General features: G+C 39.6%; 1 protein-coding gene across 4 annotated transcripts in view; it reads left to right on the forward strand.

Annotated features, from left to right (window-relative positions):
* The first annotated feature begins 5,448 nt into the window (after positions 1 to 5,448).
* Positions 5,449 to 17,027, forward strand: part of slc7a13 (solute carrier family 7 member 13) — a 48,054-nt gene continuing 36,475 nt past the window's right edge. For 2 of the 4 annotated variants that reach the window (XM_008108439.3, XM_062980213.1), the window contains exons 1-3: positions 5,449 to 6,548; positions 8,853 to 8,984; positions 12,203 to 12,567. In XM_008108439.3, coding sequence (XP_008106646.1) covers positions 5,828 to 6,548; positions 8,853 to 8,984; positions 12,203 to 12,567 — 1,218 coding nt within the window. In that variant the 5' untranslated portion in view covers positions 5,449 to 5,827. The remainder of the gene's footprint in view (positions 6,549 to 8,852; positions 8,985 to 12,202; positions 12,568 to 17,027) is intronic. The other 2 variants (XM_008108441.3, XM_003219568.4) reach the window with 2 other exon arrangements.

Here is a 17,027-nt window from a genome sequence, read left to right on the forward strand (position 1 = left end):
AAACAGGAATATTTTAAGATTGGATTCTCCTTTAAGAGAGAGAAAATGGCAGAACAGAGTCTGGTTGGCTGTGAGTTTTCCAGACTGTATGGCCATGTTCCAGTAGCATTCTCTCCTAACGTTTCGCGTGCATCCGTGGCAAGCATCCTTAGAGGTTGTGGGTTATGTTGGAAACTAGGCAAGTGGGGTTTATATATCTGTGGACTGTCCAAGATGGGAGAAAGAACCCTTGAGGCAAGTGTGAATGCTGCAATTGGCCAGCTTGATTAGCATTGAATGGCCTTGCAGCTGCAAAGCCTGACTGTTGCTACCTGGGGGCATCCTTTGTTTGGGAGGTGTTGACTGGCACTTGATTGTTTGCTGTCTGGAATTCTCCTATTTCTATGTGATGTTCCTTATTTGCTGACTGATTCTGGTATTTTTTAATAATGGTAACCAGATTTTGTTCCTTTTCATTTCGTTTATTTTCTTCCTTTCTGTTGAGATTGTCCACATGCTTGTGGACATCTTCAATGGCTTCTCTGTGTAGTCTGACATGATGGTTGTCAGAGTGGTCCAGCATTTCTGTGTTCTCAAATAATATTCTGTGTCCAGGTTTGGTCATCAAGTGCTCTGCTATACCTGACTTCTCTGGTTGAATTATGATCTCATCACACTAGAGTTTGGATCCACTTTAAATCCACTTTAGGGAGGGGCCATTAAACAACTCAGCCAGACAGGTCCTGGGCCACACCAAACTACAAACCCCAGAATTCTGCAGGAGGCAGAAACTGGATTTAAAGTGTATAAATGTTCGAGTGTGATGAGGCCCATAGTCTGCAGTTCCTTTCATCTTCTTTGATTTGTGTTTGGACATTGTGTTGATGAAGATGCCAACCAGAGATGCTGGTGAAACGTCAGGAGACATTGAACAAGGCTATACAGCCCAAAGAATTCACAGCAACCCAGTGATTCCGGCCATAAAAGCCTTCAACAACACATTTTGACTTGTCAGTAGAAGGAAAACAATGATATAGTCATCTTCACCTCTTTAGTGACTGAGATGCATCTACACCATGCATGGGCAAACTTCGGCCCTCCAGGTGTTTTGGACTTCAGCTCGCACAATTGGAATTGAAGTCCAAAACACCTGGAGGGCCAAAGTTTGCCTGTGCCTGATCTGCACTGTAGAATGAATGCAATTAATTGCCATGGCTCAATGCTATAGAAGCATGGGATGTGTAGTTTGGTGAGGCACCAAGCACTATTTGGCAGAGAAGGCTAAAGAGCTTATAAAATTAGAATTCCCATGGTTCCATAGCATTGTCAGTGACAGTGAAAGTGCTGTCAAACCATTTATTCTACAGTATAGAATAGATGCACCCTGAGTATCAAAATCTGGGTGTAGCCACTGAGAAGATACATTCCTTTGTTCTCACCAAACATCAAGAAAAAGATGGTAAAACAAAGAGAAGAGGGATCTTGGAGCTCTAATGCACTCAGAAAGGGATATGTGGTGCCTGGACCCAAACCGTATAGGACTTTACAATAATCAACAGTACTTTGAATTGTTCCTAGGAATGGATCAGCAACCAGTGTTGTTGCAAGAAGAAGAAGGAGGAGAAGGAGAAGAAGAAGACGGCGGCGGCTCTCCATGGACAGTCCCTGGGAAAAATTGAGAGCCAAATTGACAAAGAAAAAACGTGGTTGTGGCTCACAAATGGAACTTTGCAAAAGGAGACGGAGGGCCTGATTCTGGCAGCCCAAGAACAAGCCATTACAATCAATGCCACCAAAGCCAAAATTGAAAAGTTGACGATAGATCCCAAATGTAGACTCTGGAAGGAAGCAGATGAAACAATAGATCACATCCTCAGCTGCTGCAAGAAGCTCGCACATACAGACTACAAGCAGAGGCATAACACCGTTGCTCAGATGATTCATTGGAACTTGTGCCACAAATACCATCTGCCTGCGGCAAAGAACTGGTGGGATCACAAGGCAGAAAAAGTTACAGAGAATGAACATATAAAGCTATTCTGGGACTTCCGAATTCAGACAGACAGGGTTTTGGAGCACAATACGCCTGACCTCACGATCGTGTTAAAAGACAAAGGATGGATTGTCGATGTTGCAATCCCAGGTGACAGCAGGATTGAAGAGAAACAACGGGAAAAGCTGACACGATATGAGGATTTAAAGATCAAATTGCAAAGATTCTGGCACAAGCCAGTCAAGGTGGTCCCAGTGGTGATCGGCACATTGGGTGCAGTGCCTAAAGATCTAGGCCTGCACTTAAACACAATCGGCGCTGACAAAATTACCATCTGCCAGCTGCAAAAGGCCACCTTACTGGGATCTGCATGCATTATTCGCCGATACATCACACAGTCCTAGACACGTGGGAAGTGTCCGACGTGTGATCCAATACAACAGCCAGCAGAGTGTCTGCTGTGAACTCATATTGTTGTGTTTCAAATAATAATAATAATAATAATAATAATAATAATAATAATAATAATTTATTTATAACCTGCTTTTCTCCATCAACGGGACCCAAAGCAGCCTACAACATTATATAAAACATAATACAAAACAATATACATATGTAAAACAATAACCCATAAAATAACAAGGGATGACATGTTAAATAGTCTCACATTATGACTTCTCAGTTGCTGTTCCCAGGTTTGTACAGCCTGAACATTCATTTTCATGAAATACATTTGAGACTTCAACAGCAAGCTTGGAAGTGCTACTTCTGATTAAATATGGATAGGACTTTTCTGTACGCTGGTTCTACCATGTATCCTACATATGTTTACTTAGAGATGAATTCCACTGTGTTCAGCGGGGATAGGATACAACCTCACCTGAATATAAATCCCATTGAATTCAGCAGAACGTCTCTCTGAGTAAATATTCATAGGGTTATGCTGTAAAGGCAGTAAAAAGGCCATAAGAAAACGCTTCAAAGGCAAATGGTTTTTAAATCACCAGGGAACATAACATTGCAACAGATGGTATTTCAAGGCTTGTTTTAGTCTGTTTTCCCCCAAACAGGACAGATGAAGTCCTTGAAGTGTTGCTAAGATCTGAGGAAAACTGCAGCTAAATTAATAAGGAATCAGTAAAGTTTGATGACCATATGTCTTGTGAAATGAATAACCTGGGGAGAATTATAGGAAGCATGTCTGTTTGATTAATCAGATATTTCTTATCTGCTGGCGGATTTGGGTAAAATATGTATAGCAAAAATAACATTTTCATTTTATGAATAGCTTTTGCTATGTTTCTCAATATTCGGTAAAACACTGATGTTTGGTTGAAGTAAATTATTTCAGATATTATGTCAAATATATTCCCTTTTGCTTTTTATTGTGGTGAAGGGGAACTTTAGAATCATTTAAAATATCCAGATGTCAAGCATTAACCTGGAACAATATATTGTTATTTTACAATTTCCCCAGGAGAAATCCACTGTCAAAGATGGTGGAAGTGGCAGCTTGTATCGTGAGTCACTTACGATTTTTCTCCTATGCATAGCTGCTATATGTTGAAAGAATTTGAATCTAATGACATGAGACACAAGCTTCCTTAAGCATCCACTAGGAAACTTTGCTCTGAGACTGAAAATGTTAGAATCTACTAAATATAGAAAATACTCGGATGTAAAACTTTGTTCTGAAATAAAGAGAGAGCAGGCACAAACTCTTCTTCCTGTTAATTCTATTATGTGTTAATTTATTATTTAACTTACCCAGAAGAAAATTCTAAGAATTCAAACTACCATGGAAAAAAGAAATGATATTTCTTAACAATGAAGAATTGCTTTTCATAAACATCTGATTTATAATATAGACAAAGGGTTGTTTTTTTTTTTTTTTTTACAAAGCATAAGATCTGGGCAGTGCAGTCTAGTGAATATATGGTAAAATAAGTTTTTTGCCTAGGACATGCTGTTTTCTGAGGTATAGCTAAGCATAGAGCTCATTCAGGCTCCTTCCACACAGCTGAATAAAATCCTACATTTTCTGCTTTGAACTAGAGTATATGGCAGTGTGGACTCAAATAGCCCAGTTCAAAGCAGATATTGTGGAATTTTCTGCCTTGATATTCTGGGTTATATTGCTGTGTGGAAGGGCCCTCAGAGAAAGACCTACAAGGCACTTCATGGAAAACTTGGCCTCTCATTTAACATCAAGGAAACCAAAGTGTTCGATCAGCAGGAATTAAGCAATCCTTCTGCAATGTCAGAAATAAAGCTTAATGCTGTAATGCTAGAAAAATTGACCATTTCTGCTACCAAGATAGCCAACAAAAGTTGACACTCTCGACTTCTGGAAAGTCCTACAAAGCAAATACCATCAGCATTGAAGCCATGATTCTCCACTCTGTGGACTTTTTTTTCTCAACTCAAGAATGGAAAATGGAAAGTTGGTCAACAACAAAAGAGATTTAAAGATGGTCTTAACGTAAACCTAAACAAGTGTGCTATAAGCACCGAGAACTGGGAAGTACTGGCACTTGAATGTTGTCATTGGTGGTCAGTTGGTACCCATGATTCTATGGATTTTGAAGAGGCACAAATACAGGATGAAAGGAAGAAACGTCCCAAGAGGAAGATGCATCAAGCAAACCATTGTTGGGACCCCCTTCCATTGGGAAATCAGTGTCCTCATTGTGTGAAAGACCATGCGGATCCAGAATAGGTCTCTGCAATCACTTACAGACCCACCACCAAGACTCTACCTCGAGAAGACAATCATTCTTGGGAACAAGTGATAGCTTATGATGAGCATGGACCTCCACCTTGAGAACTTAGAGCTACAAACCCAAAAAACTTGGTGCAAAAACTCTAATTAATCTCTTCTTATCCATGAAAGTAAAAGCAGAATAATAATAATAATAAAATAACCGACTATTCTCCTTCCTTTCTTGATGGATCAAATCCGCTGCCTGAGACAGATGCCTCACATTGCTTAATGGTAGTGGCAGTGTCCAAGATCTTACATTGGCTCTGCACAGTGCAAATACCACCCTCATCCCTAAATGATTTACATTAAAAAAACTTATTCTTCAAAAATTAAATTTCTTTCACTCCAGTTAATTAATTTGTGACAGTTTGTTCAGTTTCAAGAGGCAATTTTTAAAAATCGAGACCTGTGGAGTCTGTAGCTGCCTGTTCCTCCTCTAAATATACCTCAAACAACCTTTAAAAATCACTAGAAAAGAGTCACAGTTTTCCATTTCAAATACATTTAGGTTCTGTAGAAAAAATTAATAGAAGAGGGGCAGAATTGATATCTTTATTTGCAAAGAAAGCCAAAAGATGTAAGCAGGGGAAACTATATAATCCTATCGTATCCGATTTTGTCGTTGATCTACGCCTTTGGGCTTCATGCAAATCTGCCATTTGCCAGGTAGGTAAAAATCAGAGAATAGTTAGATATAAATAGTAGCCTAATGGGACTAACTATTGAGTGGGGCTTCTTTTCAGTTCAGTGGGGTTTAGAATCTAAGAAAATATCCTAAAGTATGAATAAATAGATTGGAGTAAGCAAGCTCAAGTGAGTTTAGTGGAAAGCATTCCCAGATAGCTATGCACAAGGCTGCAGCTTTAGTTTGGTGACACATTTTTGAAAACTTGGCCAGGTTCTTGAAAGCATGTGGTTAATCATCAGCTCGGTTCTTGTGAAATCTGAAAGGATACTTGTCTGAAACGACCTTGTAAATCATTCAAGTATCAGCTCGATTCATCCAGGGAAAGGGGTATGGGGAGAAAGACATTAAAATCCTCAGGTTGCTTGTTATTCTCTTTGTAAAACAACAGAAGTGAATAGCAAACATGGAGAAAGACCAATGTGGGGAGCCGGTAAAAGTAATAAATGAAACTAGCAAGATGCAGCTCAAGAGAACCATAGGATATTTGGAAGGTGTTAGCTTTGTAGTGGGGACGATTGTAGGAGCAGGAATTTTTGTCTCTCCTACTGGGGTGCTGAAATATTCAGTGCTCAATGTTGGTATTGCATTGATTATCTGGACTGCGTGTGGCATCATATCTTTGATGGGTGCCCTGTGTTATGCAGAGCTTGGCACGGCTCTACCATTTTCTGGAGGCGAATACAGCCACATCAAGAGAGCCCTTGGCTCTCCTTTGGCTTTCATCTTCTTGTGGGTAGCGATGTTCAACAAACCGGCCTCAAATGCTACCCGGGCACTACTGTTCGCTGAGTATGCTATTCAGCCTTTCTATGGCGAGTGCCCAGCTCCAGAACTGCTCAAGAAATGCTTGGCGCTGGCCGTTGTCTGGTTCCTTGGGATCATCAATGGGCGAAGCGTTAAGATGGCAGCTTGGGTGCAGACTGTATTTACAATCCTGAAGATGTTGGCTCTGTCCATAATTGCCATCGGTGGGATCGTCCTGTTGATAAGAGGAAGAAAAGAAAACCTGGCAAGGTTTGAGAATGCTTTCAATGCAGAGATTCCTGATGTCGCACAGCTGGCTGAAGCATTTTTCCAAGGACTGTATGCATACGGAGGCTGGTGGTCTCTCAATTATTTGGCAGGTATCACTCTTATATTTTCTGTTAGTTAGCAACTATGTTGTCTATAATATTTTTAATTTTGGAACTTTCCAATGGGAACAATTTTGATTTATTAACATATTCCTGACATGGCTTTTATTACAGTCTTGAAGCAGGGCTTCATGAGGAAAGAAGTGGAGGGAAATGTATGCAAGTGGATTTCTTAAGCAATTTTTGAAGAATTAATTCATTGTGCATGAACACAATGTACCAGCTTCTTGACCCCTGCAGAAAATGACATCTAATTTATCTGAACCCTATTGAAATAGCAAAGTTCTTTACCATACAGCCAACGAATGTGCCATGTTTTGTAACAAATGTTATGTCTTACATGGATATACGCTTCCTTGTTCTTGTCCCTTTTCTCATCCTTTTTCTCCTTCTTCTCCTTTTTCTTTCTTCTGCAGAATAATTTACTACTGGTTGAGTATCAGTTATCCAAAAAGCTTGAGACCAAAAGTGTTTTGGATTTTGTATAATTTTGGAATACATGCATAATTAGATATTCATGGATATGGAATCTGACTCTAAAAATGAAATTCATTTATGTTTCATATACACCTTACTCATATATAGCCAGAATGTACCTATTTTAAATAATGTTGTGCAGGAAACAAAGTTTGAGTACATTGAACCATCAGAAAGCAAAGACATCACTAATTAAGCCACCCGTTTAGACATTTTTGGATTTGGCAGTATTTGGATTTCAAAATTTCAAATAAGTGATGTGCTACTATTCCCAGAAACTAAATGGGAACAATGATACTGAAAACAAATGCTTTCTACCATTTTATAAATGCATAAAATCTTCATACGTTTTCCTCCCCATTTCACAATTTTATTAAAACTTTCTAAAATAAAAGTAGGACGTTGTAAATAATATCATTGTTATTTGATCCAGCTGTATTGTACAATATATGATCCAGGGTACAAGTTCTGGTTGACTTCCGTTGGCCAGTTATGATTTAGGCTAGTTGTATTCGTGTTGTTAGCCAAGATTGAATCCAGCATATTCTTAAGCAGCCCTTATTTGTCTTGTGAAGTAGATGTATTTTGATGCCAAGATCAGGAAGCTGAGATAAGGACAATTACATTCTTCTCATCTAGAACATTTCAAAGTGATGGTGAAAACCGTTGGTGGGAAGGGTTGAGCAAATAAAAAGAATAGGAATGTTATAAAAGGAATGTACAACTGTAGTCCTCCCCATGTCATTTGACTGCGGCCCCCATAACCCCTCATTTCTGTCTATCATGGGTAAGGCATTTGAGAATTGAACTCCAAGAATGCCTGAAGAATGCAGTTACCCACCTTTGTGCTAAAGGAACTGAGATATGTCTTCGTACTTAGTTGCTCTTTTTATATATATATATATATATATATATATATATATATATATATATATACACACACACACACACACACACACCGCAGATGGTTTCAGGACTCCAGTTTATTGCTTCAGTACCCACAATTTTTCAAGAAACATTGAGTTCTACCCCAGAGCTATTTTATTATCTTTCTTTTCAGGAAATACTTTACAGTTTACTATCTGGAATTTTCCAACTACTGGAAAAAGCATCATCCCTATTAATTTCAGATCTTTGCATTAACACACAAAATTTGGTTTGAGGTTGTTTCAGAAAATATTTGCATATTTGTGTCATATTTAACTGTCTAATACCCCATTTTAGTTTTATAGTGATTTTACTATGGTTGTCATCATCATTGATCACAATGCGGCCAGCCCAGGAAATAGACGGAAAGTAGGGATATAAATCTTGATTGTGATACATAACATTTAAAATGTTTTCTCTCCTTTAAATGAGAATTTAGTGAAATTTTAAAGATTATTCTCATATCCTGGACTTCTTTTGTGAAAAAAAATGTGAAGTTCGTTTTTGTAAAAATATTGCTTTTGTACAAATTGCAAAGCTTTTGAACACAACACTGTGTTTTGAGCAGGAAATTCCAAAAAGTGAAGAATTGTTGCAAGAAAGCAGTCTAGTCAGTCAAAAACATCACTTCCTAATAACTGAACATTTCAACTACAACTTTGCATGCTTTTATGATAAAGCTCCCATTTTTGGGAGAAGAGTAAGATAGAAGTTAAAGATATGAAATATTAAACATGACAGAGGAAGCATGATAGGAAAATCAAAGTGGATGCCTCGTAGTCAGTTTAAATTCTATTTTGCAGACCCTATTTTGAAAATAGTCCTTATGTATATGACTTATATTTTTTAGAAACTGATGTGTTGGAATGATGTCTACTTTATATATTCCAGAGGAAGTGAAAAACCCGAACAGAAACATTCCTTGGGTCGTGATGACTGCAGTTCCTGCAGTAACCATATTTTATTTGCTGGTAAATATTTCGTATCTGACAGTTCTCACACCAAAGGAAATGGTTTCCTCAGGTAAGATTATTGTTTTGTAATCTTGAATTAGTGAAAAGAATGATAATACTTAGAATACAGATAATACAAACATTATGACACAAATTCAGGTAAATCAGGGTGTAAATTAAATTGATATAGAAGCATCGGAATTTGCCCATAGAGAACCTAGTCATTCTTGGAGAAAACACTTTTGTAGGAATCTCTATATTTCAGGGCAATTCTATGGTCAACCTATGGCAGATGTTGACCTTAAAGCTGCCCTTGGATGCTCTGGTGATTCCAAGAAGGAACACTTTTATAATCAACTTCAGAGGAGGGGATTGCCACATTCAGAATGTGAGTTTGGGTTGAGTTTGGAAACAGATGTATCATTACCACATGTTATAACCTCAGTGCAGGATCTTAGCCAAGGTCCTTCTGTGTATGTGAAATTGTCTCTAGATTCTTGCAATGAAAACAAAGATTCAGGTCGCCACTGAGCCATGAATTTCAGGGCCCTTGCAGGCAGGACAGAAATCCAGGAGGAATTGGGTTATTTTAACCCGGTACCTTCAGAATTCATTTCCCCACCCCCAACTCAAACCCTGGACTTTCCCTTGTGATGGCATCCCATGTCAACCAAAGATGGCATCCAGCCTCTCCCCCAAGCCCCTCATTTTCCTCTCCAAAACTTACCCAAGGGGCCTGCAGAGTACTTCTGATATGCAAAAATGATGCATCAGGAGGTGTGGGGTGAGGAGTGACCCCCCCCTCCTGATGCATCATTTTAACACACCAGAAGTATTCTACAAAGGGGCTTGTGCAGCCAGCAGGTTCCTTGGGTAAGTTTTTTTTGGCGGGGGGGGGGGGGGGAACAGGGGCTGGGGGGAGGAAGTGGGTGGGCTCCCACTCCTTCGGGCTCCAGGAGCCCAAAGAACCGGAATGGCTGTAGGGATTGACCCCTGGGATTGCAGAAGTAGTCTCGGGAGTCAATCTCCACAGGACTCACATCTGGAAAGATCCAGACCTGAGCTTAAAGTCTGGATCTTTCAAACCTTTTTACTAATCCGGAGCAAACTGGGAAATCCCAGTTTTCTCCGGATTAATTTGGATTTATGTGAGGCATCATTTGGATGCCTCAGGTAAAACCAAGACAGGTCCTGGGAAATGTGCCTGTCTGGACGGGCATCTAGTCATCCTCAGCCTATCTTAATTTATTGTTTCATTGTAAAGCCTGAGCTCACTGGGAAACAGGTGTTGTAGAATTTAATAAACAAATAATACCTGGCATAAATGTTCATGCATCTACAAAGCAAGTGAAGTCCACAAGAGCTTAAGCCAAATAAAATATTTTAGACCAGGGGTCCCCAAACTAAGGCCCGGGGGCCGGATGCGGCCCTCCAAGGTCATTTACCTGGCCCCCACCCTAAACCTTAGACTTAAGGTGGCTCTAAGTTTGAAACGACTTGAAGGCACACAACAACAACAACCCTAATTAACTTGACTATCTCATCAGCCAAAACAAGCTCACACTTCCCATAAGTTTGCCCCCACTGTTGGTTTTAGACTTAGGCTTGCCAAAGTCTGAAATGACTTGAAGGCACACAACAATCCTAATTAACTTGACTATCTCATTGGCCAGAAGCAGGCCCACACTTCCCATTGAAATTCCGATAGGTTTATGTTGGTTAATTTAATAAAAAGTATTGTTCTTTCGTTGTAGTAGTAGTAGTAGTAGTAGTAGTTGTTGTTGTTTTTGCACTACAAATAAGACATGTGCAGTGTGCATAGGAATTTGTTCGTATTTTTTAAAAATGATAATTTGGCCCCTCAACAGTCTGAGGACCATCAACCGGCCCTCCACTTAAAAAGTTTGAAGACCCCTGTTTTAGACTATCGGTAAAGATAAAGGTAAAGTCTTCCCCCTGACATTAAGTCCAGTCGTATCCAACTCAGGGGGTTGGTGCTCATCTCCATTTCTAGGCTGAAGAGCCAGCGTTGTCCATAGACACCTCCAAGGTCATGTGGCCGACATGACTGCATGGAGCCTCGTTACCTTCCCGCTGGAGCGGTACCTATTGATCTACTCACATTCACATGTTTTCGAACTGCTAGGTTGGCAGAAGCTGGGGTTAACAGCGGGCACTCACTCTGCTCCATGGATTCGAACCTGCGACCTTTCGGTCCGCAAGTTCAGCAGCTCAGCAGGTTAAAATGCTGCGCCAATGGGGGCCCTATATTTTAGACTATAGCAAAACTCAATTAATTACTTGTTGAAAGTAAGGTATTATAGTTGCAATTCCAGGGGCATGAGCTAATGTTATAATTCCATTTGTTAAAAGTTGTTTTAGTGCTCATTTACCAAATGTAACTTTAAACCATTGTTTTTATTTACTTTTAAATGCTCTTATCTTGTGGTACAAAATACACCTTAAATGTGTATCTTATAAGTATAAATTTAAATAAAAGGGGTTACAGTTATACTGCAAAAGAAGGAATGCTTTGCTATGCTAATATTGTAATATAAATTATATCTTGTTATTTCAGAAAGCAATTAAATTCTAGTAATGCATTATTTCTAGGGAATTACCTCCAAGAAGTAGTCTCTATGGTGCCATAAGATTCTGTTGCCCTATCTTTCATACAGCTACTAAAAGTCACAGAATTATTCCCCTTTATGATATGGACATCCCATATGAGTTCTACTGCTTCAGAATTCTGGAGCTGAGCCACATTTCTTGTTCTTCTCACAAAAACACAGATGCCTATTTATAGACCAGGCACAGGCAAACTTTGGTCCTCCAGATGTTTTGGACTTCAACTCCCACAATTCTTAACAGCCTATCGGCTGTTAGGAATTGTGGGAGTTGAAGTCCAAAACATCTGGAGGACCAAAGTTTGCCCATGCCTGCTATAGACTCTTTTCTTTTCCAGGCACTTTCCCCCTGATCTGGGAAGACTATCAAGACATTTCTATCAATATCTAGGTCAAAACAGATAGAAAAAGGAATGTGCATTCCCTGTGATTCATTCATTTCCTCCTTCCCATAGTGGGATTGTTCTCAGAGATGCATGCTTCAGTAAATTAACTCCATGCTTGTCTTCCAATTACCAATCACAGAACACAGCCCACTAAATGCAAAGTATGGAGGTGATGAAGGACATATAACAGAAAAAGTTTTTTCACCACTTCAGGTAGCAATATGTCCTAAACACATCTTTGAGTTGTTTTTAATGATGTTACTGTTTTCTTGCAGTTGCTGTAGCGGTTACGTGGGCTAACAGAGTAATCCCCTCAGTGGCTTGGATAATTCCTACAGCTGTAGCTATTTCGATATTTGGTGCTCTCAACAGCAGTGTGTTTACACTTGGACGGTTAAGCTACGCTGGAAGTCAATCTGGACATTTGCCCAGCATAATATCAATGCTTAACATCAAGTACTATACTCCAGCGCCAGCCATGATTTTCTCAACTGTTATTGCATCCATTTTTATTATCCCATCAGATCTAATCACTTTAACCAACTATTTAAGTTTCTCCATTTGGCTCATGACTGGATTAACATGCACCAGCCTGATAGTCCTCCGATACCGAGAACCTGATCTTCACAGGCCATACAAGGTAAGAATGAAGTAATGAAAATGAGTGACAAAGCTGTATAACAGAAATGTGTTATGGTTTTATGGGAATATTGCAAGCTCACGTGTATGGACACTAGTTCCATCAGTTTCAATGGGACATTTGAAGCTGTATTATACTTGGTCAAACTATTAAGTCCATCTTGGCAATAATCCTTCAAGCGGCGCAGACGGATATCATTTTACTGATAGTTTTAACCACAGATGTTATAAATCAAATCCAGTAACTTCTGCAGGCAAAACATCTGCTCTGTCATCAAACCATGACCCTTTTCCAATTTATATTTTTCTAAATGCTTAAGCTGGCATGGCTTGCATAAACCAACAGACCTCAAAATAGGAGGTGAATTTATGTAGAAAAACACATGAAATTATGGAAGGAGGAAATATCTTCTTTACCCTCGTCAATTAGGATATTCAGGCACTATGAACATCTAACAATGGAGGACTTGCAGATGGAGTTGTTGGTCCCATCCTTCTTACCTTGACTATGAAGAAGGTCAGAAGGGAGGCTATACCATGTGTTTATTTGAATGTACAGTAGAGTCTCACTTATCCAACACTCGCTTATCCAACGTTCTGGATTATCCAACGCATTTTTGTAATCAATGTTTTCAATATATCATGATATTTTGGTGCTAAATTCGTAAATACAGTATTTACAACATAGCATTACTGCGTACTGAACTACTTTTTCTGTCAAATTTGTTGTATAACATGACGTTTTGGTGCTTAATTTGTAAAATCATAACCTAATTTAATGTTTAATAGGCTTTTCCTTAATCTCTCCTTATTATCCAACGTATTTGCTTATCCAATGTTCTGCCAGCCCGTTTATGTTGGATAAGTGAGACTCTACTGTAGTTGCATCTCCATATGTTCACAAACTCTGTGCAACTTGGGCTGATGCTGTGCTCTCTTCAGACCTTCATATTTAGTACAGGATAGTTATGTTGGGCATGCATGGAGGACTGGTGCTGGGAAAGGGGAAATGAGGGGAAATTGTGATAGGAACTCAATCTAGAAACAGGAAAATGTACTTGGCATACTCTATGTAATTTCTTCGAGTTGAATATTCACTTTTGTATGCTTTTAATTACAGCCAAGTTACGAACTAGATAGATTCTGTTGGTTTGTTCTTAAGTTGAATGTGTTCGTAAATCAGAACAGGTACACACATATATATATGTGTGTGTGTTTTTTATTTATTTATTTATTTATTTCTACCCCGCCCTTCTCACCCTAGGGGACTCAGGGCTGCTTACAACAACTGGCAAAATTCAATGCCAAACAATCAATAAAAACAGCAACACATGTAAAATCATCTACAATAATCCATAAAATACAGTAATCAAGCTTAAAACATATAGTTACTTATTACCATTCTTCCAAGGAACCATTGCACATAAACCTAAGTCCAGACCATGTCAATACAGTACTTATTCATTAAATGCTTGCGCACAAAACCATGTCTTAACGTTCTTCCTGAAGCCCAGGGAGTTGGGGCCTGCCGGATGTTACTGGGGAGGGCGTTCCACAGCCGAGGAGCCACCACTGAGAAGGCCCTGTCCCTCGTTCCCACCAGCCGTGCCTGTGAGGCAGGCGGGACCGAGAGCAGGGCCTCACCAGATGGCCACTGCTGAAACCTGGGGCTCCAGGCTCAGCGATGAGTCCAGGAGAACACCCAGACTCCGAACCTGTTTCTTCAGGGGGAGTGCGACCCCGTCCAACACAGGCTGTAACCCTATTCCCTGTTCAGCCTTGCGACTGACCAGGAGGACCTCTGTCTTGTCTGGATAGAGTTTCAATTTGTTCTCCCTCATCCAGTCCAACACAGCGGCCAGACACCGGTTCAGGACCTGGACAGCCTCCTTAGTGACAGGTGGGAAGGAGTGACAGAGCTGGACATCATCTGCGTACAGATGACACCACACCCCAAAACTCCGGATGATCTCTCCCAGTGGCTTCATGTATACGTTGAACAACATGGGGGACAGTACTGAACCCTGCAGGACCCCACAAGTCAATGGTTGTGGGGCCGAGCAGGTGTCCCCCAGTGACACCATCTGGGACCGACCCTCCAGGAAGGACCGGAGCCACTGTAAAACAGTATAGTTTATAGTGTATAGAACTTTAGATAGCATAGAGAAGGTTTAACATCCCTGTAGTGTTTGTTTCGCTGTCTGTGCCCCTGTTCAGAAGATTTCACCTAATTTTCTGTCCCTGTGATTAGATTTTGTAAAATTTGGCTTTTTGTGGAAACAAGGATCGGTGAGAAAGCTTCAGTGGAGACACCTTTTCCCCATGATAACTCTTTTAGGAGTGAATTTCCCTTTTGAGGGATAGATTGCTCTCACATCCTGTTGTCACACTTCCGCTCTTAACTATAGTTGTTTGTAAATCATGTGTTTGTAACTTGGAGACCGCCTGTATATTGATTTTAAGTTGTGAGCTGCTCTGGGTCCCAATCTTGGAGAAAAAGCAGGATGATGAAAATAATAATGATGGAGGATAGCAGCTGTATTCTGATCTGTACGCACTCCTTCTAGTATTTTAAGTGAAGTAGGCTTGTGGCCTTTTTGGGTTGTCACTCCAAGAACTGCCCAGCCAGCATATGCAAGGACAGAATCTTCCTCTTGGATGCATTATATGCACTTATACATTTGTACCCTAATAGATGTGGAAATCTCTTTGTGGAAATCTGAAACCCATTCACTCTCTATTTCCTTCCCTTCACCTAAACCTTCATTTCTAACACATCATTTCAGTGACTGGATCCAAGGAAAAAAATAATGTATTAATGTCTACCCACTTAATGCTTTTCTTATGCAGAGGATTCATGAGCTTTAAAACAGCTCATAATTCTATGATTTCACTGTAAAATTGGAAATAATGTGCATTTCAAGCTGGAGATGATTGCTTTTGAAAATTGGTTATAAAGGTCTGTCCATGTAACATGACAAAATGAGTAGCAGAGACTAAACATAACTACCTACAAAGAATAAAGAAAAAGTGTACAGGAGGTGGATGTGCATCCCGAGTAGATAGAAAACCTGTCTACTATTATTATTCTTTACTAGGAGGCATAGTGGGGAAGTCTTGGAGACTGGTAGTGCAGGTAGCTACAACGTGAAGAAGTAAAACCTGCAGAATTGGGGGCTGACTGTAATAAGTGTGTTCAGAAGTGATGCTAAGGCTCAAATGCTGGCTGGGGGATTCTGGGAGCTATATGCAAAAAGTAACTTTTTCCAATTTTTCTTCCATGTAAGTGAATATAAGATTTCAGCCCAAGCCTCACATTTTAAGAAACGATTCTATTACTCTTTATACACTCCCTAGGGACTGCAATTGATCATTAAGTACTCAGAATACCTGGAGGAAATGGTTTGTATCATGCAGTTCAGGAAAGAGCCTGCCTTGGGCTGTTTCAGTCCAAAAATAGATTTCTGAAAGCACAATCAACATCTGTGTCCATATATGTACATATATGCTCAACACCTACTTCTTAAACTAACAGACTGGCTACAAGAAAATCAATTTATATATAAAGAACAGGCAGGGTTAGGCACCATAGAGCAATACTTCACACTAAGTCATATTATAAAGAAATATACTAAAGAAAACAGCAAACATGTCTTTGCTGTATTTATTGATTTTTCTGCAGCTTTTAATTATATTAACAGAAATAGATTATGGGGAAAGTAACAGAATTCTGATGTTGATCATCAGCTATTAAGATTGATACAGGAACTATACACTAGCATAGAAATCGGGGTCAGAGCTGGCAGAAATCATTAACAGAAGCTTTTACAACAAGATGGGGAGTAAAACAGGGATGCTGACTGGCACCCACTCTTTTTAACATCAATGTGAATGATTTGGTGCCTTGTGTCGCTAAAATTGACTCTCCTTCACCAGTAATTAGGAACAGAAAGATTTTCATTTTGATATATGCAGATGACTTAGTACTCATCTCTCTTTCTCTCTTGGTTGAGTCTTAAAATCTTTTGAAGGCTTTCAGTACCTACTGCCAAGAGGAATATCTGTCAATGAATTACTCCAAGACCAAGGTTGTGGTTTTTGGTAGACACTGCCTCAAGTATAAACGGACTTTAGACCAACATGTCATAGAACAAATCCACCTATTCAAATAACTGGGAATTATTTTTAGTGAATCTCTTTCCTGTAAATGTCAGAGGGAAGTAGTGAAGCTGAAAGTCGAGAAGTTGACAATAGGAGTTGAACTTGCTCTAAACATTTCAGTAGCAAAATGTTGACACAGATGCTTTATGGTGTAGAAATCTGGGGCTTAGATACCAACACTTGTAAAGCCATGGGAATATTGCAGAACAAGTTCTTTCTGAAAGCTTTATTCTCCCTCAACTGGAACTCCCATAGCATTTCTGTGTACTGAATCTGGATGGCCATCAGTCAAAACAAAAT

Source organism: Anolis carolinensis, chromosome 4 (assembly GCF_035594765.1).
Source record: "Anolis carolinensis isolate JA03-04 chromosome 4, rAnoCar3.1.pri, whole genome shotgun sequence".
NCBI lineage: Eukaryota > Metazoa > Chordata > Lepidosauria > Squamata > Dactyloidae > Anolis > Anolis carolinensis.